Raw genomic sequence first — 25,938 nt, forward strand, 5'->3', positions numbered from 1 at the left:
CCTTTTAAAGTTTGTACGTCGATATAGTCAAACGCGCAGTCTATACTTACTATGTCTATGGGCGCGATACACATGAATCATTGGCTGCATTCAGGGAGTCGATCATATGTAACTTTTTCTCTAGGGCGATATCCAATAAGAGCGTTGCTTCATCATTGTGTTGTCATTCGCGCCAACGCCAATTCGCGCGGCGAGCTTCAAGCGAGTAAGCAACAGTTTGTATCTTTTGGAAAGCGCTAACCTTTTTGTTACTTAAGATTATTAAAATTAATTTGCACAATTATTAATTTCTGCGACTCGTAAGCGACGACTAATCCATCAAGTATCAAAGCAAATATAATGCAAAAATATTTTGCTTCTATTTCAAATCGAACTGAAGCGTGTGATAAAACTTTATATATATATATATATATATATATATATATATACGAATCGCGATTCATTAAATTAGTAAGTAATATATTATATAATAATAACGGCTAATATTTATTCTGAGGGAGATTTACCGATGATATATTCCACATTAATATATTTATGAAAAAGAGAAATAAAGAAAATATCAAATAATCATTGAACATGTATATATTTTCTTTTGGCTATAAGAGAACTACATCGAGATAAAATATTATAAATTATAACAATATAAATAATAATTTTATGTGATAATTATGCGATATTAAATATTTATTTTTATTCAAATTGTGGAAAGTTATCTGAATTTTATAAATCCATGTGCGAGTTATTATTTTTCTATATAATGATATAGACTGAAGGATTTATTCACATAAACAATTGTATCTAATCAAAAGTATAAAATAATATTTTGAACTCGCGTTGACGCAAACACTGCAAAATTTGTACTCTATATTTTATTATTATAACAACAAAATTCTCATTGTATTTTAAATCATTTCCAAATCCTTTAAAAAGTTATTAAGATATTTTATTTTTATCTTCGCATTATATTTCAGTTACGCAAGATGAACACAAATAAGTTGTGCGTTATAAAATAGAACATAAAAAAGAAATTATTTTGAAAACATATATTTTATTTATTTTTTTTTTTTTTATTTTAAGAATGTGCAATATCTTTCTGATTACGCTACAAAAAATGTTTAAATACTAAGTATACAAAATGATAATACAAAATTTAATAAAAAACAGAGAAATTATTCTCATGTCAATTAAGCGCTAATTTCTTATTTGCCAAATTTCGAAGACATGTATAATTATAGATATATATAATTTAAATCATTTAATATAAAAAGTACCTTTTCAGTAATATAAATTGCATAATTATTTATCATTAATATTCTTCTTGATTGTATATAAAACCTCTCATGTTTCAGAGGTTAAAGGTATTCCACATATATTATTACTTTAGAAGGTGTGTTTACAATTTTCTAAAAAATCATACATTAAATCATATAAATATATGCAGTATTACACTTTGCATTTGTCATACAATAATTAAACACTATTAACACAATAAAAGTTCCAGTGGTTAGAACAAAAGTTTTACTATATAAAAAGCATAATATCTATTTTCTAAACATATTAAAGTTCTTAAAATTAATCATATATAAAGATAAGTTATAAAATAAAGTTACCTCGAAAAACACAGATAAATCGTTTATTTTAATTTTTTCTAAATAATTTACTTTGGCATTGATTCGATCGAATTTATATTGTTGATTCCAAATCTCAGTCCAGTAAACATTGGATAGATCATTCAACGTTTTCGGTTTTTTATCATGATATGATTTAGCCAATAAAGTTTTGTTCTGTTGAAAACTTTTTTTAGACATATTATTTATGTAGTCCTGAAATGTAATTTCATAATACTATAAATGTTATATATGCAATGATATATTCGCAAAAACATGCATAATTTGTTTTGTTATTCTTGTTAGTATTTTATATATATTATTGTAAAAAAATATATCGTTAGTTTTTTAGATTGTATTTCTACATTTTAAATAATTTTGAATACTGTCATACTATGCTATATATATTTGATAAATGTGCATGTGATTCGATCGATTTGTTTCAATACCGATTGTTTAAATACAAACATTTTATTTAAGAGAGCAATTATATTTTACAAATAATCCTATTGATAAAAATTTATACAGTTATTTCTATTATACTTTTCTATTATTCTATTATTATATATATACACACACATTTGGCAGTTTATGTACAACATTAGACATTGCCCAAACTTAAAAATAACATAAGATAGTATGAATTTTGAGATCATGTCAAAATGTTATCAGAAACGATGTCTCATGTGAAAGAAATCCAATTATACACATTTTTTACTTACAAATAGCCATTTTGTATCATAATATATTAGATCGTCACTATATAATATATTAGATCATCGTAATTAATGTTATATAAAAAATATAAAGATAATATTTTAATATTTACCTTCATAGAAACCTTCATGAATTCATTAATTAGGTTCTCAATATCTTGATGTATTTGCACGTTTAAACTTTGAATTAGAACTTTTAAACCTTGTATTTTATTTGCTCTGTGTATTCCAGTACACGCTATATAGCCCAACTTTTTCTCAGTGTATAAAATATCATAACAAGGTTCATTAATTATTTGTTGTACGAGATCTAAGAGCACATCAGACTGTATGGATCGCTCATTAATTTGGTAAAAAAACTGTGTACACGAGCTCTCATGAGACTCATTTTTTCTATGTGAAGAATGAGTCCTACCTAAAATGAATATTATAAATTAGATTACATCAAATAGACAATATTGATTGATTAATAGCTCACAATTTCTATAGATAAAAATCTTATTATTATACAAACAAAATATATTGTATAAACAAAATTTTAATAAAGTATTCTTTGTATAGAGGAAGGGGAAAAGGAAAAAAAAGAGTAAAAACAAAATATTTAAATAAAAATATCAAAATAAACATTAATATATGTTTAAAAGCAGAAATTTTAAAAAGTTTAGAGAGGTAAATTATATATATATATATATAACAAATAAATAAATCATTTATAATAATAATTAAATAATGTCAATTATCAATAAATTTTTATTTTTTTGGCTCATTGTTTCATTACTATAATAAACATTATTATAGAAACTAGGAAGATAAGGTGTCCATATATATATATATATATATGGACACCTTATCTTTCCTAGTTTCTATAATAATGTTTATTATAGTAATGAAACAATGAGCCAAAAAAATAAAAATTTATTGATAATTGACATTATTTAATTATTATTATAAATGATTTATTTATTTGTTGTTGCTTACGATAGTTGATATCATGATGCATTTCTAGATGTGTTAGCGTCAATGGAATAGTATATGGAAACTTGTTTTCAATTAGATGAGCTATATCTAAAGCTTCTGCCTTAGTCATGTTACCATGTATTAAACACTCCACATACATCGAATTGAATATCTTTGATATGAACTGTTGGACTCTTTTAAAAGTAATATCTGTGGGTAACAGTATCGTAAAAACTTTTAGTCGTGTATATATATGCATATATATCTCTCTCTTTTCCTCCTTAATTTATCAAATTTAATAGTTTAGATATTTAATTATTTATATATAAAAAAATAATCACATGTTTAAAAAGAAACTTTCTTTATCGTGTGCGCGAAATATAGGCATATTTTTTTCATATCATAAATAATATGTTAACATATCATCATTTATTATTGTATACTTACGTGCAGTTGCTTCAAATATTTGGTCTTTCGCTAACAAATGTCTATCTATCTCTAATGGAAGAATTTGTTGTGCTTGTTGATATGGCTCCTTATTTTTGAACTGCTCAAGTTGCATTTTACAAAACTGTTCATGCTGCAAAAAATTCTAAATAAGTAACATTGCAATTCAACTTAATTCAACAAAAAAACTTTATATCTCATTGTATGTACGTACGTTTCTCATATTAATATAAAAATTCTTTGGATTTAATTTAAAGTTTATCATTCGATCGATAATTTTTTCTAATAATAGGTATTGCTTGTCGTCAAAACCATTTATTTTAAGCTAAAAATCAATTAATCTCTCTTAATACATCTCTTAAACATATACATATGCACAATTAGTCCCTAATTATTTAGTTCCTAAATAATTAATTTTTAATAAATAATTCTCAATTTATACATTATTGTGTTAAAAAGATTATATTATATGTATTTCAGATAAATATTATCACACACATGCAAAGACAGAATTGGTCAAACTTAGAAATAATAAATAAACGAGGAAATGTTTACAGATATATTTTCGTTTTTTATTCGAATATAAAAAATCTGCATTTCGAGTAAAATATACATTGCATTAAAGTAGTAGAGATATTTCGAGAGTGAACAGTATAGACCATTCTATATTTATTCAATGGTTTTACACATTCATGTGTGCACGTTGACATACATGTGTGTTATTAATAATCAACTCTAATTGAAAATTTGTTTGACCAATTTTGTGCTCGATATATCTTAAAATATCATTATTATTATAAATTGTTATTATTGTTTCTATTATTATTTTACTCACTAGTATTCCGTAGACAGTAGTGCAAAGCTCCCATTGCAAATCGACTGAAGCGGCATGATATAAATATTTCCTGAGAGAATTGTCAATAAGCCGAACAAATAGAAGAGTAAGATTGGCATTGACAACATCTGCATGAGCGAGTGGACTAGAAATACAATTTTGATGGTAAACATTTACCATGTTACAAGAATAGAATTTATTTATAAGTTTATATTGTTATCTACATACGAGATGAAATGAAAAATCGTGGTAGTCCTTGGTATTTTGAATACATCATCTTTCTTATACCAAATTCTTACTAATTGTGTGTCCCATATAACCGTAGGAAATTCTTCTGCCTGTAAAAATTTCATACATCATACACAAATATGGGATGTGGTCAAAGTCGTGATACAATCATAAACAAAAAAATTATTCTCTGTAAAAATCTTCTTTGCACGGTTGCTTTATTTCAAGAAAATGAAATAAACAAAGGAAAACAAATATTTATGATAGATAATATATAATAGATAAAATATCTATCATCTCTGATAAGCTTGTTGATTAATTCTATATAAAAAAAAAAATTATGTGTAACATATATATCATAATACAATTTAAATAACGGCTATAAAAGATAGAAAAAAATAATAAAAGATATAATGTTCCTTTAATAGAAATATATATAAATAAAAAGTAATTTAAGTTATTAAAATATATATGCATACATATAGCATACATTCAATATATAATATATGCATATTATATATAATATATTATATATAATATATGCATGCATTTAGCAATTTATTTATTTGATCTTGTTTAAAATCAATAAATTGATGCGAATATAATATTTGCTATTATAAATATATTTTTTGAATTTATTATTTTTCTAATTCTTGAAATAGATTTTCTCGAAAATACTCATATGAAAAAAAAGAAAAATTATTTCATTTTGTACTTATTTTTGTACAAAAAATTCCTTTTGAAGTTTCTTTTGATTTATAATTTTGGCATTATCCTGTATATATAAATTAACCCGCATTAAGCATTAGCACAGAGCCATATTATATTCAATTAATCAATATCCACATATTATCATGAATATTAAGAATTATATATATATATATATATATATATATATATATATATATATATATATAAACATATGTATGCATTTTTATTGATTTTTTAATACTTTTATATATTATGATATATGTCCATAAGAATATAGCGATAACCACCATATTTTCCGTTAATTTTATGAAAATTTCATATTATACCAGTGCTTAATAATTAATATTACAAAAATTTGGCATCTGTAATTACATTATCTTCACATGGTTTTATGTTAGTCATTGTCGGTATAAATTCGTTGCAGGCAGGTAAATTTAATTTCGCATATGTTTTAGTCATCCAACTGGCCAATGTTTTCATCGGTACCATCTCTTTCCTATATGTAAAGTGATACCGAGGTTCATACTCGTCTGCAAAATCTTGATACTTTTTGGCGATTATGTAAATCCTCATACGTGGCGGCGATAAGAAATCGTTCATTAGAGTTTCAATAAAATGTTCGTATCTGATAGGAATGAATTCTTGGATCAGAGCATTCTTTGTAGTCTGTCTAGACTGCAACATTTTGGAAATCAGTTTGACGTATTTCAGAGGGGGCTCCTTCTCTTTAAAACAAAATTTCAATTCCATGATTTCTTTATATTCCTGCAAATGAAATATCCTATATGTGTACCTCTATATATTATATGTGCATTTTAACATTGTTCGAATTAGTACAAGCGACAAAGTTTATGAAAAAAAAGAAACGAGTGAAACATGAGACGTTTCTTCTTGATCAGTTATTAATAGTCTTTCAGTAAAATAATTTTGAATTTTGATTGTTTGCATCTATTTAATCGTATTAATATTCTTTATTTGCATCTATCGACGAGTGTAAGACGCACACGCCCACTTTTGTCATGTAGTACAATTTTAAAATTTTATTAATTTTATTAATTTTATAATTTTAAAATTGCTTCATGTGATTGATTCATATGGCAACATATCGTTCTTTTTAATGCATAGCGCAACATATAGTACAGCGAGGATATGTATAGCGAGTATTTGCTATACGCAGTTGCGATGATTATTATAAAGAACCGTTTATCCTAATTGTGCCCTTATATTTGTATATTCTAAGCATGAAACGAATGCGCACACTTACTTTGATCTTTGAAACCTAATATATATGTGCATCTACATATTTTTTATTTTACTCGTTTACTTGTTTATTCACGGGAAATCAGTTATGTTAATATATCATAATTTTATAATAGATTTTCAATATATAAAATTACATTTCATTACTTACACTATATATCCTCCTGAATTCGCCGCCACCTTCCTTCAATATTTTCACATATTGAAAAAACAATGCCATGATATCATCGATATGCTCAAGACCTTCATCAGTTAGATCGACAGCAACAATTATAAAACTGTACTGTAGGCTAGTGTAGAGGGTTCCAGCCTCGATTGAATTACCCCAATCCTTGTCCTTTAAAACTGATATGAATGATCCTTTGCCGTCACATTCGAACAAATAGATGAGAAAACGTACAGGCTGCATTAGGAAAAGCCAGTAATAAGACAAAATGTATATAAATCTCGAATAAAATTATTGTTGCATGAAATTATATATGTAACATTAATTAAATATTATATTTAATTGTATGTGTGATAATTGTGTAAAAAAATATCAAAGCTAACATTCTCTTACCATACTCAGAGGGAAATGCATCAAATAATCTACAGGAAATATGATATATAATCTTTTGTAATCTGTGTTGCAATGAGCACCCCATATTTTGTACACAGACTCACATTTAGGTACAGGGGCAAATTGACGCGATAGCAATTGATATGAGTGTAATGGATTTTTTAATTCTATTGGATTGAAGAGATCTTCTACCAAGTCTTGAAGCTCATCTAAGCTTTCTAAATAAAAAAGTTATTCATTAATATTAACAAAATGTATTACAACAATATTATATGAAACACAACAGCGCGCTCAATTACACACAAATGATATTAAAATGATATTACAATCAGAATAAATTAAAATAGTATTTTGTCTGAATAGAAGATTTTCTACAATTACCGTGTTTTTAATTTATAAGCGATTAAAAGCAAAAGACCGAAAGAGACTTGAGTTTAAAAAAAATAAATGACATATTTGACATATTTTCATTTTGTAACTTGAGCATTATTTGAAAAGTGATTTGTTTAAAAAAATTGAAAATTTGTTATAAATAATAACTTTCGACGTTTATGCAAAAAAATTAGTTCTAAATTGAGTGCTACACAAAATATATTAGCAAATAATATTTTTACATATGTATTGATAACTATGCTCGATCTTACATACAATAATTTTGCATTTGATTCAGAAATTCATGGATGAAAAGTCATAGAAAAGTATTAGTAATACATACACATTTATTAATTATAAATATAAATTGTTACATAATTTATATTTATTTGTTACACTATACCTTTGCTAAGAACGCACAGTGACATAAGATGAGAGGAATAATGAATGTTATAGAAATTCTGTATCTTCTCTACGATATTCGTTGTTAGTCTGTTTAATGTGCTTGATGATGTCGATTCATCAAAAAAAGTGGTGCCGTATTTCGAAATCGGATGATGGCGGTCTATGGTCCACTTAAACAATTGATACAACATCCATTTATCATATTTATACGTTCCGTTATTCATTTCGTAATCAACATTCAAATATTTTAATTCTTCACGGATCGCTTGTTCAGAGATCACTTGTTCATTGTTGGTCGAAGATCTGAAAAACTTAGCAAACAATGTTAAAGCATGTTTGAACTCAGACACGGCTATATCAAAGTGATAATTGGTGTTATCTTCTGTCATTTTAGCGTTAACTACACCGTTATTCTCCGATACGTATGTTTTAAAAGTTTTCTGTTCAAGCACTTTCTCCGTTAAATATAACGCATGTTGCAACAAGTGCGTCAATCCTGGTAGATTATCCGGATCAGATATGGAGCCTGCAATAACAAATACATTGTTATATATATATATATATATATATATATATATATATATATATATATATATTTTGCAAATACATTATTTGCAAAATGTGAAGAGTTTTCCTATTACACATTTTTTGTCTGCTATAATGTCCTTAATATATCTTTGCCTATAATCATTTCCATTATACTAGCTCTTTCTGAATCATTATTCATAAAGAAATAATTTTGTACGTATACTCTAATTTTGCACATAAAATAGTTATAATCATTTTGTATAAATTATGTATAGAATATTTTGACATAGATCTTACATACAATAATCTCAAAAAAATTTGTTAAAATATTTATGCAATGTATAATTTAAAAAATATCCAATATCTTTGAAACACCTTGTACACTAGCCTTTGCTATTATATTTTATCTTCTTTTGAAATGAAGCAAGGACATATGTCTTTGCTTCATATCAACAACATACCCTTCTCAAATTGTTTGTAAATATCTTTTATCTTTATGAATAAAACTTATCAAAAGAATAAAAACAGAGAAAGAATACAAAACAGAGATTTAAAAACGACAACGTTTTTCCTTTGTACTGCGTAAATCAATTCTTCATCCTCTTTCTTTCGTTCTTTCTCTTTCTTTTCATCCTTTAACATTCTCTTATTAATTTGTATATAAAAAATTAAAACACAAATTGATCAAAAAATTAAATATACATATGTATGTGTATAATACAAGCGCATGTTACATTTTCGGAATAGATATTTTATTATAAATAAAGTGATAATAATAATAATAAAGCATCATTTTTAATATGTAAAAAAAACTTGCTCGACATAATACCAATAAATATTGCTATCTTTAAGAATTATTTTTGTCACTATTTTAATGACAAAATAAAAATATATATATTTATCAGAATCTTATTTTTGATGATTATTATCTTTTACTTTCATACGCAGGATGAAAAAATTGACTTACACAATACAGAAGAATAGAAATATAATATAAATTACCGATTTTAACGTCCAACGCAACCGCTGCCTTATCAGTTGTCGGATCGCTTATTAAAAGCACCTTCATATAATTCGGCAACAGCATTCCTCTATATGATCTGTTATCATTTTCTGATTTTACTATATTATTGCATGGATCAAATTTATCCTTCATCCTTAATCGTTATACTTGCTATATGGTCGTTATGCTATACTGCGATACGAACTCGAATTTGAAAATCTTATTTTAAAGGAGAGCTGTAAAAGGAACACAAGGACTCTAAGGTCAAGGTCTTGTCAACCTATCATATTTATTGACATATATACGATTGCGAGTGACAAACATGTTTGTACTAGACGCCAAATCGGCAAATAAATATAAGTAGCTCGCAAATTCAGTCTATTCTAATCCGATAATTTACTTCTAGAATTGACTTTTGTATACAAACATGAACGAAAAAAATGTAATATACGTATATATATATATATATATATATATATATATATATAATGTGTGTGTGTGTGTGTGTGCGTGCGTGCGTGCGTGCGTGCATGTGTGTGTGTGTGTGTGTGTGTGTGTGTGCGTGCGTGCGTGCGTGCGCGCGCGTGTGTGTATTAAATGCATGTCGAAGAAACAGGAAAATATTTTTTTATATTTCGCCATTGCACGATATAATTTGGCAAATCAAAAATAAAAAAAAAGAAAACTGGGTAGAGATATATTATATGTGCACATAGATTGAAATTTTCTAAAGTAATGATTTAAAAAGCTGGAGAGTTATCTGAACACTGTTGTATTAATTACCCTATATATTATTGTTTAGTAATATATAAACAAGTAATATTATAAATTTTTATTAAATATCCTAATTTCTTTCGTAAGCTGGTTCTTTTCGTTATTAAGTTTTAAAAAAGCACACACTGGTTATTCTCTTGCTTATTTATTCTCGCCACAAATTCTATTGCTTTGTAAAAATGACGCACAATCCCGAAATATAATCGAAAGAGGGAATCCTATTGTACTATTTGTTCTATCCTTTTCCTCTCTTGTTTTATTCTTCACTCTCCTATTATTTGCCGCGTAACCGTTAAATTTATATCTGACAAAAATATCATATTATATATACGTGATATCGTATTATATATACATGATTATTTCAAATATATGATGGCAATGCGTATACACAGAATTACTTCCATTACGCATGATTACGTGGCAAATGTAAGATTAATCTGCAGATATAAAAAACAATATAGAAAAACAGGGTGAAGAGCAGCACTAGAGAGAAAGTATAGTTGCGAGAGTAAAAATAAAGATAATATGAAGAGATTTTGTAACACAATTATCTTTTGTCCAAATTTATGAGTCAAGAAAATGTTTACTCTTATATTACAACTATATTACTTATAAATACTATATATCTTAAAATACTCGAAAAACAAATCAATTAAATGTTTCAATTATATATATATATATATATATATATATATATATATATATATATATATATATATATATGTATATAATCTCTGTGTCTCCGCTCCTTTTTGCAACTCTTCATTTACTTCGTAGATAAGTATTTGAGATATTTGTTCAAGTAAAAACAAGACGTAATAAAAGCAACATTGTTTTGAATATTATTCCTTTTCATCAAACATATTAATAATGTAAAAAAGATTTCGTATATACATATATTTGTACAAACAATAAAAATGATTTTTGCTTTCTACAATAGTTTTGTATACTTTACATCACATTTAGCTCATGAAAATATAGGCAAACATATATGGAATTAATAACTCACCTATTATATTATACACATCGAAAAACAATTTTATCGAAACAAAACTGTTCCCAGTGAATTATATTTTTTAACAAGTAAAATTTATCACAAAATAACACACACCCGTAAAGTATACAGCCGATTGACTCGATCTGATCCAAAAGAACGGACAAGAATGATAAGAAACCTTCCCCGTTTGCTAGCCTTATATATTTTGCTATAGTATATGTTGAATTGGGCATCATGGTAAGAGGGGGAAAGTGACGAGATTTCGGGTGTTTTTCTATCCATTTTCCCCTTTTCAACACAATAGATTTTATTTAAGCTAAAATAAATAAAAGTGAAAAATAAATATTCAATTCGATATTCTCTCTTTTTAGGATGTTTAGGATAAGAGTACAGTGGATAATATGCCGAAACTATTCCAAATATATATATAGTTTGTTCAGATTTACCCCAGAATTATTCGAAATGTCTAGTTTATTTTTATGATGTCAGGCAGCCAGCGTAATATAGCCTCGACCGAAATTTTCCACTTTTTCACATTTCCATTCTTAGGAGATCCCTAATCATTGTCCAGTATTTTGATGCTCTGCAACAATGCTTTTATCCATTCATTTAAAATGTAGGCTACAACTATACGAAATACGCGTGAAACAATGCAAAAATGTTGAGATATAAATGGATTGAAAGATGTAAATGAAGAGAAAAAAATGAAAAGAGATTATGGGAATACATATGATTATTATATATTTCGTATCTCTAATATAGTAAAAAATATACTTTTCGATATACGTGAAAAATTTATACATGATTAATTTAATATAATGCATAAAATATATTTATGGATTATTATGTTTTGGCAATAAGTAAATAAATAAATAAATAAATAAATAAATAAATAAATAAATATATGTGTGTGTGTGTGTGTGTGCGCGCGCGCGCGTATATGTGTATGTATGTATGTATGTACGTACGTACGTATGGATGTATATATGTATGTATGTATGTATATATATATATATATATATGTGTGTGTATATGTGTGTGTGTGTGTGTGTGTGTGTCGCTTGAAGCAAGTGATGGATAAATTACAATTCACCAAATCAATCAATAATATAGTTATTATTATTATTATTATTATTATTATTATTATTATTATTATTATTATTATTATTATTATTATTGTTATATATTAATCCTCTTATACAATATTTATAATTCATAGTTCAATTAACATAAACATTTTTGCCCTTTTCCTTTGAAGGGACGTTATATTACATTTCTTGCGACTTATCTCTCATGGTTTTCTTCGTTACCCTATTAAAGTTATACTTGGCATATAAAAATTACAAGGACAATTTATAGCGATAATGGTAGTAGTTTGTTTATGTAATAGTAATAAGATATAACGATAGTTATTTCTACCGATAATAGTTTCATAGTAATAATCGTAAAAGTTGGTAGTGGCAACTATAGTGGTAGTGATAATAATGTTACTGATACTTATTAATCAGATAACTAGGAATTGTTTTGTTAACTACCGTTTCACACGTATACTTGCATAAAGCCCGATATCAAATTTCTCTTGTTCTGCCTCTTTCTTCCTTCAATTCCCCTCTACCCCAACCACCCCTACGTTTATCCTCTTTCAATGTCTCTAGTCTCTACAATTTTCCTTTTTACGTAATTTTCCTTTTTACGTAGATGTATGTATTATTATTTTTACTTTTTTGTGTTTTTTTTTTTTTTATGAATAATATACGTGCTACTTTTTTTCGCAGCATAGACATTAACTGCTAGTAGAATCCTCAATCGTTGTCGCGCATATTACTGCGCATTTAGTAATACTGCTTTATTCTCGCAATAAATATGACAATAAATCTGATTCACTTTTTCACTTTCGCTTCACGTACACAAATTCTCTAAATTATTAACATCACAACTAGGAAGTGCTCCGTTTTCCACACATTACGTTATCTTACACATTTATCGTAGAAAACATGAAGTAGTATATATATGAAATTATTTTCAACTGAAATGGAAGAATTGAGAATTATTCATATAATGTTACACAGTGCACTCTTGTACATTCGTTTTAAAAATATTCTATTATAAGTCTTTCTCGTTTATACATATACATATATATGTATTATTTATAGAAAATTTTTACGTATTAAACAGCTATACTTTTAGGATCATTAACATATCTAATATTTTAGATTATTTATTATTAATTTTAATTATTCATCAAAATAAATTTTATTTTATATAAATTATTTTTTAAATAAATCAATGGTAAACTGTAAAAAAAAAATATTAAATTGTTATAAAATTTAGAATAGCTGCATCTGCTTTCTCATAGTATTAAATATTTTTCTTATCTATTTGTAAAATTTGTATAAAATCCTTATTTTTTTGGTTGATCCTAAGTAATTTATAATAACACACATTTTATAACTCTGGTTATTTATCCATACATTTGAGAGGAAAAAATATAACAAATATATTAAAAATTGCACAATGTGTTGCACTATTCATTTAATACTTTTCATAAGTTGTAATGCACCTTTCTTCCCTGTGCCTAATTATATACTACTTCATATTTAGGAGATATTACTTGCGTTTGTAACGTCTTTTAAAATTAAAGTTTTATCTGCTGGCACTATTACCTGCGATGCACAAGTAATATTACTATATAACAAATAAATATCTTTTGTTACTGACGGTTTAGGCATTTATTGAGGAACATTAAATATGAAATGTATATACAACACGTCACGAATCGCTGTTCCCTACCCTGGATAATGAAAAATGCGTTAAAAGATGTATAATAAAAATCGAATTACATCGTTTCATAATCAATGTCCCTCGTATTTAAATTCCTTCTCATTCTATCTGCATTAAAATGAGCCTAACGATATCTATACAATTTTTTATTTCTTAATTAGAATTTCAATTATAAGTCCACTTGAGACTAACAAATTCATACCTTCTTTTATTGATTTGGAGCAAAACGCTTGTCGAAATGAGTACAATCACTGCGCGTATTTAATGCCCGATGATTCAATGGAAAATTATACACTTCATTTACATATTAGAAGAGTGTCAATCGCACTGTAAACTGTAACTTGAAAAATAATCGATAAGTCTATTTATAATATATGTATATGTACGAATTTTATATACATACATATACACATATATGGACAAACGCACGCATGCATACACACACCCATATATATGGTCATCACATTGTAACAAAAACGTGCATTTATATATACAAGTAATGGTTGCTTGCCTCTTTTAGATATTTATATTATATATTATTTATGTCATTTTGTCATGAAAAAGAAAATTTTATAAAATTTTCCAAATATGACTAAGTTAGCCCGATACAAAATATAGCCAATTTTTTTTTTATCAAATAAATAATTATCTATTTGGAAATAAAGATGCCTGTTGCAATATTTATAATAATGAATTGATAAACTATTCTTTAAAAGTAATATCTAACATATATATAGCATTCATCACAATAAATCTAAACTGTTTGAAATATTGTAGAGAATTGTTAATAAATAATGCACACACACACAACACGCGCGCGCGCACGCACCTATGTATATATATATATATATATATATATATATATATATATATATATATATATGAATTCACATTATATATTTATATACACATGCATACGCGCGTAGCACGCACACTTATATATACACTTACTAATAATAGCATATAATAGCAACACTTATAATATATGTCGTATAAAAATTTGGATAATGTCGAAATATTTTCTTCTCCGGTTCAGCCAAATTTCCATCAAATAATCGATATCATGGTTGATTAATGTTATTTATGTTTCACAATTATCGTAAATGTGCTTTCACCGAACAATTGTTGGATAAAAAACTATAAGAGATAAAACTATAAAGACTCGCGATAAAACTACTTATTGTGTGATATGTACGTGAGAGTGCGTGTATGTGCGTGTATGTGGAAAGCCATAATCACGATTTTTTTATGATATTATGTTTTTAAATAAAACGCAAAGATGAATCGATGACGTTCAGTGTCAAACTCGAAATTAATCGCAAACATATCCACTATTGCTGAAGACAATATATATGAATGTAATTAATATAAAACTACAACGAAAAAACAGACGCATATGAATAATCGCAACGTACAAAATTGAATCGCAAATCAAATCGATTGAAACCAAATCGATGTAGTATAAAAATCAAAGCCTATATTATACACATGACGAAACGTTGTGTCATCGTCCATTCTTACTGTTTCCTATATACATTATAATTAACATTAACCAACGATCATCGTCACCGGTCATTTTCGCCATCACAATTCAATCTAATTTTGAGATTTCTGTTAATATTACATAATATATTAAAAGTAAAATAAAATTTAAATAAATTAACGATAAGTGAAAGATGCAGTGACCTTGTGTGAGAAGAAGGTATAAAATGAGAAAGATTGCTGGAAACATCGTAAAGATAACAAATACTGCAAGATTTTAAAAACTCTCGTTTTGCATTTAAAGGTCACATGAATTACTAGTAATTGAACAATATGAATAAATAAATTACTCATTATAAAACGCCAAAAAAATTAGGCTTTATCGGTGACGGTGATAAATGGTCCTTTTCAAGGTATTATTCCATTTAAAGTCTATGCATGCGTTTCACTATTAGCGCTAACAACATCATTCTATCTTTGTTATTTATTAAAAGTTGAACAAGAACAGAGTATGTTTATAGCGCTAAAAGCGTGCTCCTCGAACACAGCTATATAAGAATATTTGATGTTGACAATAACGTTACATATAGCGTACATAGACCTTTCATAGAGAACAATACGCAAAATTAGATCAACATTTTCGGGAAAAATATATACATTCACACGCGAGATCGTCTACAAATACTCTTGTCCTTGTGCTTTTTCAAATTTCCTATCTGATATCGATTAATTGTAAAAGCCGACATTTTTCATTTTTATATATCATTATATATACATTTATATTTAAATACATAGAAGGCGTCGCGCGAAGCTAATACAAACTAATCCATGACGTGCATATACATGCGATTACTCTTTTTTCTTTTGGAAGGAGGTCCTTCTGGAATGTCTATTGACACTATTAACTATCACACATTAAAAGTAATGTTCAGTCACTTTACACTTATACTGCAGACTCTTCCGAAGGGGAGAGACGGCCATGTTCTATAAAACGCCGACATTTTCATACACATCCATATTTGTGCATAGAAAATAATATACACATACAACAATTTTCCCATTAATTTCTATCGTTATAATAAAGAAAAATACAGAAATTAGAACTCGAAAGCTAGAAATGTACAAGACCCATGATAGTGCAACGTTATCGATACTATTTTGCGAAAAATGAAGATTTATTATACATGCAAAAGTAACATCACACATTTCCATGTTGAAAATAATTATATTATTACATATGCTGTACAAATAAAGTAAACGAATAAATGTGTGCATTGCTTTTTATTCTCGTTCTATCAAAATTCTTGTTACTCGCGCGTAAAATTATCGAGTCATTCGCATAATATATATGTACATAAATTGCAGCGTATGAAGCACGAGACATGCAAAACGAAGAATCAACTCTTTACGCGTTTGTGAAAGCAAAAACATCATCATACTTCGGTATTGAGGTAGCATAAGTTGCTTTGGATTAACGCAACAATATATATCTGGTTATTTATTTAAAAGTGTGCCTTGATTGATTGCTGCTTTATACATATACGAGATATGAGAGAGAAGAGAAAAATTGCATATATCGATAACGCAATATTAACGTATTACTCACATTAGAAGCGCTGATAAATCGCGTGTGATCAACAACAAATCAATGCATATGTACTCGATAAAGTCTTTGGTAAAAATTATTTGGTACGTTTACGCCCGTTCGGAAGATCGTGCAGAGCTATGGAGCCTATAATGAATAGAATAGCTTGCAAGAAGAGTATATATTGGTTCATGGAAAACAAACAATCAACAACAATGATTGCTCAAGTATCAACAACATTAACAACATCAGCATTTATAACTTATCGTCCTTATTGTGATCGTCTTCTTTTTCTTCTTCCTTATCTTGATCAATTCATTATTACAATAATCATCAATGTCTCAGTCTTTCGCTGCATCTTCAACGTCATATGATATTTGTATAATTGGCAATAATAATGATTACCATCACGCGCGATCATTGTCTTCAGCAACATCATTTCTACATAGTATACTTAATCATCGCTATGTCAATTCCCCCTCCGTGCGATCGTACAGTTTCTTTTGTTGCATATTTATAATACATTTTGCATTATCCCGCTACCGACCATGTCTCTATTAACAATGAGCTATTTACTTATATCTAAAGAAGATATAATATATAAAAGTATCTGCGCGCGCTCGTAAGTGAAGCGATTTTTTTTCCGACGCAAAATGTAATGTAATATAGCAGTAATAATATCCATGATAATGGACACTGCTCGCTGAAAATATTATATCCGATGATTATTGTAAACATTATGCATAAAATTGGTCGGTAGCCCTATTTACGAAATGTAATTGTCGTCTAATCTTATACAACACATTTACTAACACACATTGTACAACCATTTCCAAATATCTTATAGTATAAAATGACCCTTCCCCTCCCCCCAATTCTTATAATCCTTTTGGTAAATAGCAAATCAATGGCGCCTTTCTCTCTCTTTCTCTCTTCACTCGCATATAATTTCGTAATATATACCACGTGTTAGCATACATTGCCTGGAGGCATTTCAAATGCATGAAAATAATGCAGAAAAATGAATACTATGAAGCTCTGTTCGTAAAAAGTAATAATCTGTAATTTCTTTGCGCACAGAGCTCATAATTCTCCTAGATAGATATAGAAATATAGGACGCAGTCTCCTTGATATACGATATATACATGATGCTCCATAGCTATACAAGCGGGAAGAAAACGATTCAACAAGTGAAAAAGTAAGTAACAAATTTTCTCACTTTAATATCATTATAATTTTAAGTAATCCTTTATATATTTTTGATTACATATAATAATAGGCAGATTTAATTGGCAATACTATTTTCGCACAAATGCAATATGCAATTGAATCTTTATTATTTTTTTTTTAATTAATTTATGTATTTTATTTGTATTAATCGATTAATTGATCGATCATTATTCTATACATGAAAGTATCAAGGTTATTAAAAAAAAATGTATCTTTTACACAATATTTCATATATGTCAGAATATATCAAAATATAAAAAATATAATTCCGTAAACTATTCCTTTTCCAATATATGTAATAATACATCATATTTTTTTATACACAAATTGACTAAGAGAATCGATTTACATAAAATAAATCAAGAATGCGTGAGTATAAAAAATCCTGTTTTCAATGATAGAAAAATATGTAAAAAAATTGTAATATTGTAAAAAATTTTCTTTCACTATAAAATGCGCGTGTTTGAAACAGATGTTTCTTTCTCCAAATATATTTTCCTACAATTGAAAAAGCAAAAAAATATTTAAAGCAAAAAAACATTTTATCATTGTCAAACAATGAGAAAGACATATCCTTAATATGAAACAATTTAAATTACCAAGAAAATTATATGTAAAAGACATTAAAATGAACTTTATTTTGCTATAAGTAAAATCTTACATTTATTGCTTTTATATTCAGATATAAGCTAGTAAGCTCATAGCAAAATTCATTCAATCATATTCAAACTTTCTCTAAATTTAATAAAGAGAAAAGACAAAATATAAAACTTGGTATAAAAAGGTTTACTAAATATCTTAACTTTTTTATGTAAATTCATCTTCTTAATCGTATTACATGACATCTTGCAACAATTTTTTCAAAAACAATGATATATCCCATAAATCCATTTCAATTTTCCATATTTTTCTTATATTTTTGTGCACGGTATAAAGTTAACTTACATTGCTTCAAGTATTGAATGTTGTGTAACTAAGTACACGCTGTCGTACGAACGTGATATAACGCAATAGTCCTATAACAAATATATTCTATTACAGGACATTGTAATATTGAGAGAATACGGATTATCAATTTTACAAACAAAACCAACTCAGAAAAAATTATTGTCATAATTATTTGCAACTAATATTTCGAGTATGTATAATAACAATTTAACGACTGCTTGCTATATTTCGATATCTATATGAAAAATTGTTCGGAATAACTATCTTTTCCTCTTTTCGTCAATATGTAACACATATAAATTGATGCATGTGCAACATAAAAACAAATAAAATGCATCCCTAGTATCGAATGTATCGTGTAAGCATATCCTCTTAACACTTTATGTCAAAACACACCTCAGTATTACCAAAAAATGTCACATTTGTCACATATGTGAAGATATTCTTAGCATGATATTTAAAGCTCTTACAACTTTTACAACACATTTGCGCATAGATAGTAGCGATAGCTGGGGTTTTGGACTAGACATGATGCGGTTGAATATGAGACAGTCGATTTGACGAACTGGATCAGGATTTCATGCTACTACTTTCGTCCAGTCGTCTCTCTGTTGCTACCGTTAATAGATTTGAAAATTCCATCTCTAGTAATTGTCTTGCCTATAAAGATGAAGATCAAATAATAAGATAATATAGAATAAAATTCTGTAAATATATGCCATGTATTTACCTGTGTATTTTGTGTAGGAATTTGTAAAGTTAACGCAAAACTATTTGCATCGAAACTTTCGTCTAGAGCTATAAGTGCGCCATGCACACCCGATTCCAAGAGATTATTCCCATATTCCTATAAAAATAAATTTGATATAAATTTTTCTTCACAAATGTGTACGATTGCAACAAAGTATTGGAGGATGTCAAACCAACCTTCAAACCAATCGATTGTACCCATCTTATAACACGATCATTACTCCATACAAGTACATCTATATTGGCACTTTCTGCCACTCGTCTTCTTTCTTCTAATTGCTGCCTATCGTAATTTAGCCGTTTTAAACAGGAAATACCATACTGCAAACTTGTTCTGCAATATATTAATAATATTGTAAGTGACGATAGTAGAATAAAAGATAGTAGAATAAAAGTGAACATAATAATATAGTAATGATGAACAATGATAATATTAATATATTAGTCATATAAACTTGTCTCTCTTAGATGATATGTCTCTTAGATCTGTAATCATTTTGTTCAATATTGCTCTTTCTATTAGTATATTATCTATAATATATTACCTGTGGAAACTGTCAACCATTCTCAATTGACCACGGAGATCTTTCTTTGTCAGATGATCGAGCATTCTAGCATCAACAAGGCACTCCATGAAAGTGGATCGGTATTGGGGCAGTCCGAGACTCGGTAACCAAACATTACCTATCCACTCATGATTCATATCACCAAATGCTAATGTTGTGCGAGAGGTTTTTGGCGCTGACGGACTCGTAAGCGACACCATCTCTTGAATGGCTAATCTCAACTTTAATCGATGCAAGGGATTGCTATCACAAAAGTATAGACGTGTAAATAGGGTTGTAATGTTATATAATTTTTATAATATTATATAATGCTAAAGTTTTATAAATATTCAAAGTAACTTCACAAATAATCAAGCTTGTTGGACGATGCGATGTTTTTATGCAAGCCTGAATTTTTTCATACCTTATTCCAATCTCTCGTTGAATTTCAGTATCACTAAGAGCACTCATGATAGCACCGCTTTTGACATTTGCTCGACAAGCAGCGACATACCATGTCGGCATGCCCACCCATAACTCCAACCACGCGACTACTGTTGGTCCATTCCATAGGGCAAAAGGTGTTCCTGCTTTCATCGCTTCCGCCAAAAGCTCATGCCGCGAAGAATCCAACATACTACCAAACATACTCGGACTAAAATAAATATGCATACCAAGGATTGTAATAATTATAATTATTAAATAAATTTTCGCAAACTCAAACATATTACAATATTACATATAGTGCAACAAGATCAGATTTTAAAATACGTTTAACATTATACACGATACATTGCGATATTTGGATAACTGCTGATTATATATTGCAAATACAAGAAATTTTAATAAAAAAGTTTTACTTATAATACCTATATACCTATATCTTTGCATAAAATATTAATTTCCCCTTTGCATTTGCAATAATTTAAAACCTAGCGGCAATTTAGATAACTGAGACATATGAGTGCAAAAGATTAATATTCAACAAGTACTAATTGTTAATGTAATTAAAAGTAAAACAAATGAATAAAGAGATACATATGTACATAAATTATTAATAATTTAATAAATTCTATTTGTTCAAAGAATTAAAATAGCAGAGTTTTATAATTTTGATATAAATACCTCTTCTTTTTCCTACGATCAAAATCACTCTTACTTCCAAGTGTACCAGCTACAGATACGCTATCCCCATAATCAGGATCAGCTGGTGTACTTGCACCTCCCATACCTGGCACATCTCCAGGCATCGATGTGTCTTTGCCTTTAATCTAACATTAAAAAATAATGATTATTTCATAGTTAACATTTTATAATCATGTTAATGCACAATCACATGTTATTCTATTCTTTTTTTTTCCATATGTCATACACACAATATTGACATATGGAAATTTATGAGATTTCATGATGAGCCTTCCTATCAAAATATCTGAAATGCATTAATCATTTGCCAAAAGATTTTTTTATTATTTTATATATATTTATTTTATTAACATGTAACATGTATGTTTTCACACTACATATTTAAATTTTATTTATAATTTTATACAATATTTGATTAAAAAATTTTATATAATGTAAAATTAACTATATAATATTAGTATGTTTACAATTATTCAAAATTAAAAATATAATCTTCTTATATCAAATCAATCACTCTCAAAAAATTAATAATAAAATAGAAAAAAGATTTTGCTTATATAAAGCAATGAACGCATGGTGAACAAAAATAATTGTAAAACATATGTAAAAACAATTCCAAGATCTCCATTGAATTATTGTAAAAAAGGCTCACGTTTGCAGATTTCTATATATGCTATGTATATAAATATATAAATCATATTATTAGGAATATAAATAAGAAAATTTCTCACCTTCTCCTTTTTACTGAAAAATCTACCAAGACTGCTCTTAATGCCTTTCTTTTTTTGAGCAGCTGCGACCGCAGCTGCCGTAACGGAATTTATGGTCGATTGTATGTGCAAATGCGACGTCGACAATTGTCCGACAGGTCCAACGCTGGAGAAGTTGTTCTTGTACAAACTGTCCTGGCTGCTGTGGCGTGAGGACAATGGGGAAGGAGGAGTTCCAGAATTCAGTGCGCCGTTGTTATGCTGTCCATGCCTGCTGCATGGAGCGCTAATCTAATTTCTATTTCTACTCTAATCAATGCTGCTACATTCTAGCCCACGCGAAAACATTATTTGTTTTTTTTCTACTCTTTTTTTTTGTTTCTATATATCATTATTATTTTGGCATTATACTTCCTGTATAACATTTTAACTATTTTGTGTAACTTGGTAATAAATGATATCGTCATGAATAAGTAACTTCAAGATATATAATTTTCGTGATTCTTCATTGTGTTTCTCATTTTTATCATATATATGCTTTACTACTTTTGTGTTATAATGAATGAAGATTTAATTAATTAAAAGAAGATTGTATTATAATTGCTTTTTTTTTAGTTACATTCTATACTTCTGCACTGCTTAAAGAAAAAAGTTTATAGATTCAAGTGAATTGTGATGCAATCATATGCAATAGCTTTAACATTATGTGTATATATAAGCATATATTATATAATAAAAATTTAAAAAAAATTTCATTATCAAATTAATAAAAATACAAGCCTATCTAATAAATCATGTAATATACAGAGTGTCCCAGAGCACTTGTGACAATGCTCGTGAGCGAGTAAAACACAGTAAACTGAACAGAAAAGTCCTTTATCATTTTGTCCTATAACGCTAAATAAAGGAGTTATTATTGAGTAAAGTCTGATCAATCATTACTGCTGTAACAACTGAGCGCTCACGCATACTATCAGGCGCGCGACTCACCGACGTGCGCCTGGCTAAAGATCGGCAATGATTGACCAGACTTTACTCAATAATAACTCCTTTATTTAGAGTTATAGAACAAAATGGTAAAGGACTTTTCTGTTCAGTTTATTGTGCTCTACCCACTCATGAGCGTTGTCACAGGTGCTCTGCGACACCTTGTATATAGAAAAAGAAAAGTACTCTTTACATAAAATTTCTTCATTTTTATAAAATATTCAATAATACTTGTGTACAAATAATAATAAAAACATATATAATACCTACTTAGAGTATTACAGTATTAGAAAGTATTATAAAAATTTGGAAATATTACCCACTGTAATAAAATGGATTTGTCATATAAATCGATAAAAATAAGTAATTACAAAGATGTATATAAAAAGAAATTAACAATATAATATATAAATTGCCGTAATTGTTGCATGGAATCTAAAAACTTTTTACTTTATAAACAAGGAGAATGTCATTCCAATGTTAATTAAATTATATTAAATTTTGCATCGATGCATATTTTATCCAATATTTAATATATCTGTATCTTTGTAATCTTTGTTTTTGTTTTTATACAGAACAATCTTGTACATGAGACGGACTAGCGTATTTCACGCATCAAATCCAATTTTCTCGGTTCCGTAAGCAACTGTCGAAAATCGCGATGTTTACCATAAACTGGACAGGCTTGAACGTACGACGAACGGGAGAAGAAACTATTCATCTCTTCCGGGATTTTATATTTATCAGATCTATCGGGCGCTTCATCCATGCCACTGTGCACGTAAGTCGTTACTGCGAGTATATAAGTGACATACTGTGCACATATTATATACAGGGTGTCCGGCGTCAATCGCATCACCCATCGTGTGCAGATAGAGCAGATAAAACTGAGAAGAAAAGTCCTGTATCCTCATTTTTTTCGATAACGCTTAATAAAAAAGTTATTGAGTGAAGTCTGGCAATACAGCGCAGACCTTTAGCTAGACACACATCAATGAACCGCGTGCCTGGCATGTGTACGTGAGCGTTTAGCTGTTTACAGTGCCTCACTGACGTGCATCTGGCTAAAGATTGGCCAGACTTTACTCAATAATAACTCTCTTATTAAGCGTTATAAAAAAAAATAGTACATGACTTTTCTCCTCAGTTTTACTTGCTCTATCTGCATACGACGGGTGATGCGGTTGACGCCGGACACCCTGTATACACACACACCACACACACACACACACACACGCACACGCACACGCACACGCACACGCACGCACGCACGCACGCACGCACGCACGCACACATCTCATATATATATATATATATATATATATATATATATATATATATATATATATATATATATATATACAGTGAGTAATGTAGATTCAAATAATGAACAAACATGTTACCGATCAATGTAATCCGATTTGATTTCAAAGTTGTCTCATGCCCGTAAGATCTAATCAAATATGTCGTGCACAACGGCATATAATAATAATGCGGTTTACATGCAATATTAATATCTTTAATTAACCTGTGCGTGGGAAAACTACTGCTTGGAAATCCACTCTGTCCAGTACGTCTGATAGCATAAACAATGAAAAGAACGAATAATTTAAGAGACGATGATATAAATTTTGGCTCAGTATCATCTTACCGTGCAAACATTGCAATCAAGATAAAAGTTAACAGATAGAGATTAATAATTAAGTTTCCCCTACATTAAGATCATAGAGCGATCTTTTATGTACAATGTTTTCGCACCTCCATAATTATAAAAATAAATATTAAATTTTACAATTTTTAAAAATGTAATTGCCAAAAGGAAAAGAGTGTCAGAAATTATATAATTTATCCCGTAAATATATAAACATTATGTGTGAAAGCATATACAATCAACATAGTATCAGGTTGGTTAGAAAATCAAGAACTTAGTAAAATAGCAAATATACCTTCTAAGTTCTTCCTGACTGTGAGCTAATGCTTGAACCACTTGTTCCAATCTCAGTACATTAGCTAGAGGAGAAGCTGCATCGCTACCACCACTTCTTGCACCACCAGTGCTGTCTCTTTCACTAACCGAATGTAATTCTTCTCCTGATAATTGTAACTGTCACAGATAATAAATATTATTTTGTATATATTAAATAAATAATAAACATGTTAAACAATAAACACAATCAATCTTTTGTTTCAGATCAATAATAATACAACTGAATTGTTTGCAAACCTGGCTAGCAGGAAGAGATTCTGACAATTGCCCTGGACTAGCTAAAGAAACGGCATATTGATGTAAATGCGCTGGAGACATTGACGCAGGTGCCTACATAAAAGAGAAAGTACAATGGCATGTTATAAATAATGTAATCAAAGTGTGCTT

At 28.2% G+C, this 25,938-nt stretch overlaps 2 protein-coding genes across 15 annotated transcripts in view; both read right to left on the minus strand.

Moving 5' to 3' along the window:
• Nucleotides 1–1,060: 1,060 nt before the first annotated feature.
• Nucleotides 1,061–12,032, minus strand: LOC126855767 (insulin-degrading enzyme-like). 5 transcript variants are annotated; one of them, XM_050603676.1, is made up of 15 exons: nucleotides 11,412–11,994; nucleotides 10,529–10,839; nucleotides 9,628–9,864; nucleotides 8,096–8,623; nucleotides 7,321–7,538; nucleotides 6,913–7,164; nucleotides 5,874–6,266; nucleotides 4,791–4,900; nucleotides 4,563–4,707; nucleotides 3,942–4,052; nucleotides 3,728–3,860; nucleotides 3,302–3,490; nucleotides 2,437–2,738; nucleotides 1,611–1,823; nucleotides 1,061–1,403 (listed from the first exon to the last, which is right to left on the minus strand). In XM_050603676.1, the coding sequence occupies exons 3-15, from the start codon at nucleotides 9,779–9,781 to the stop codon at nucleotides 1,353–1,355; spliced, it is 2,799 nt and encodes a 932-aa protein (XP_050459633.1). In that variant the 5' UTR covers nucleotides 9,782–9,864; nucleotides 10,529–10,839; nucleotides 11,412–11,994; the 3' UTR covers nucleotides 1,061–1,352. The 5 variants fall into 5 exon arrangements, with proteins under 5 accessions (XP_050459633.1, XP_050459632.1, XP_050459634.1 ...); XM_050603675.1 differs by having other exon boundaries at nucleotides 10,412–10,839; XM_050603677.1 differs by lacking the exon at nucleotides 10,529–10,839 and having other exon boundaries at nucleotides 11,514–11,994.
• A 1,030-nt stretch (nucleotides 12,033–13,062) lies between these two features.
• Nucleotides 13,063–25,938, minus strand: part of LOC126855764 (liprin-alpha-1) — a 31,668-nt gene continuing 18,792 nt past the window's right edge. For 5 of the 10 annotated variants that reach the window (XM_050603663.1, XM_050603662.1, XM_050603659.1 and 2 more), the window contains exons 14-23: nucleotides 25,789–25,881; nucleotides 25,511–25,668; nucleotides 25,093–25,140; nucleotides 22,599–22,851; nucleotides 21,847–21,992; nucleotides 21,146–21,376; nucleotides 20,722–20,985; nucleotides 20,354–20,510; nucleotides 20,157–20,273; nucleotides 13,063–20,086 (exon numbers count right to left, since the gene is read on the minus strand). In XM_050603663.1, coding sequence (XP_050459620.1) covers nucleotides 19,997–20,086; nucleotides 20,157–20,273; nucleotides 20,354–20,510; nucleotides 20,722–20,985; nucleotides 21,146–21,376; nucleotides 21,847–21,992; nucleotides 22,599–22,851; nucleotides 25,093–25,140; nucleotides 25,511–25,668; nucleotides 25,789–25,881 — 1,557 coding nt within the window. In that variant the 3' untranslated portion in view covers nucleotides 13,063–19,996. The remainder of the gene's footprint in view (nucleotides 20,087–20,156; nucleotides 20,274–20,353; nucleotides 20,511–20,721; nucleotides 20,986–21,145; nucleotides 21,377–21,846; nucleotides 21,993–22,598; nucleotides 22,852–25,092; nucleotides 25,141–25,510; nucleotides 25,669–25,788; nucleotides 25,882–25,938) is intronic. The other 5 variants (XM_050603666.1, XM_050603658.1, XM_050603667.1 and 2 more) reach the window with 5 other exon arrangements.

This window comes from Cataglyphis hispanica, chromosome 17 (genome assembly GCF_021464435.1).
Source record: "Cataglyphis hispanica isolate Lineage 1 chromosome 17, ULB_Chis1_1.0, whole genome shotgun sequence".
In the NCBI taxonomy this organism is placed as follows: domain Eukaryota; kingdom Metazoa; phylum Arthropoda; class Insecta; order Hymenoptera; family Formicidae; genus Cataglyphis; species Cataglyphis hispanica.

Coding starts and splice junctions, on each gene's coding strand:
- LOC126855767 (XM_050603677.1), bottom strand. CDS start 9,781: ATGAAGGATAAATTTGATCCATGCAATAATATAGTAAAATCAGAAAAT. Junction 8,624..9,627: donor TGCGTTGGACGTTAAAATCG/GTAATTTATATT, acceptor TTGTTATTGCAG/GCTCCATATCTGATCCGGAT. Junction 7,539..8,095: donor ACTGTGCGTTCTTAGCAAAG/GTATAGTGTAAC, acceptor TTTTTTATTTAG/AAAGCTTAGATGAGCTTCAA.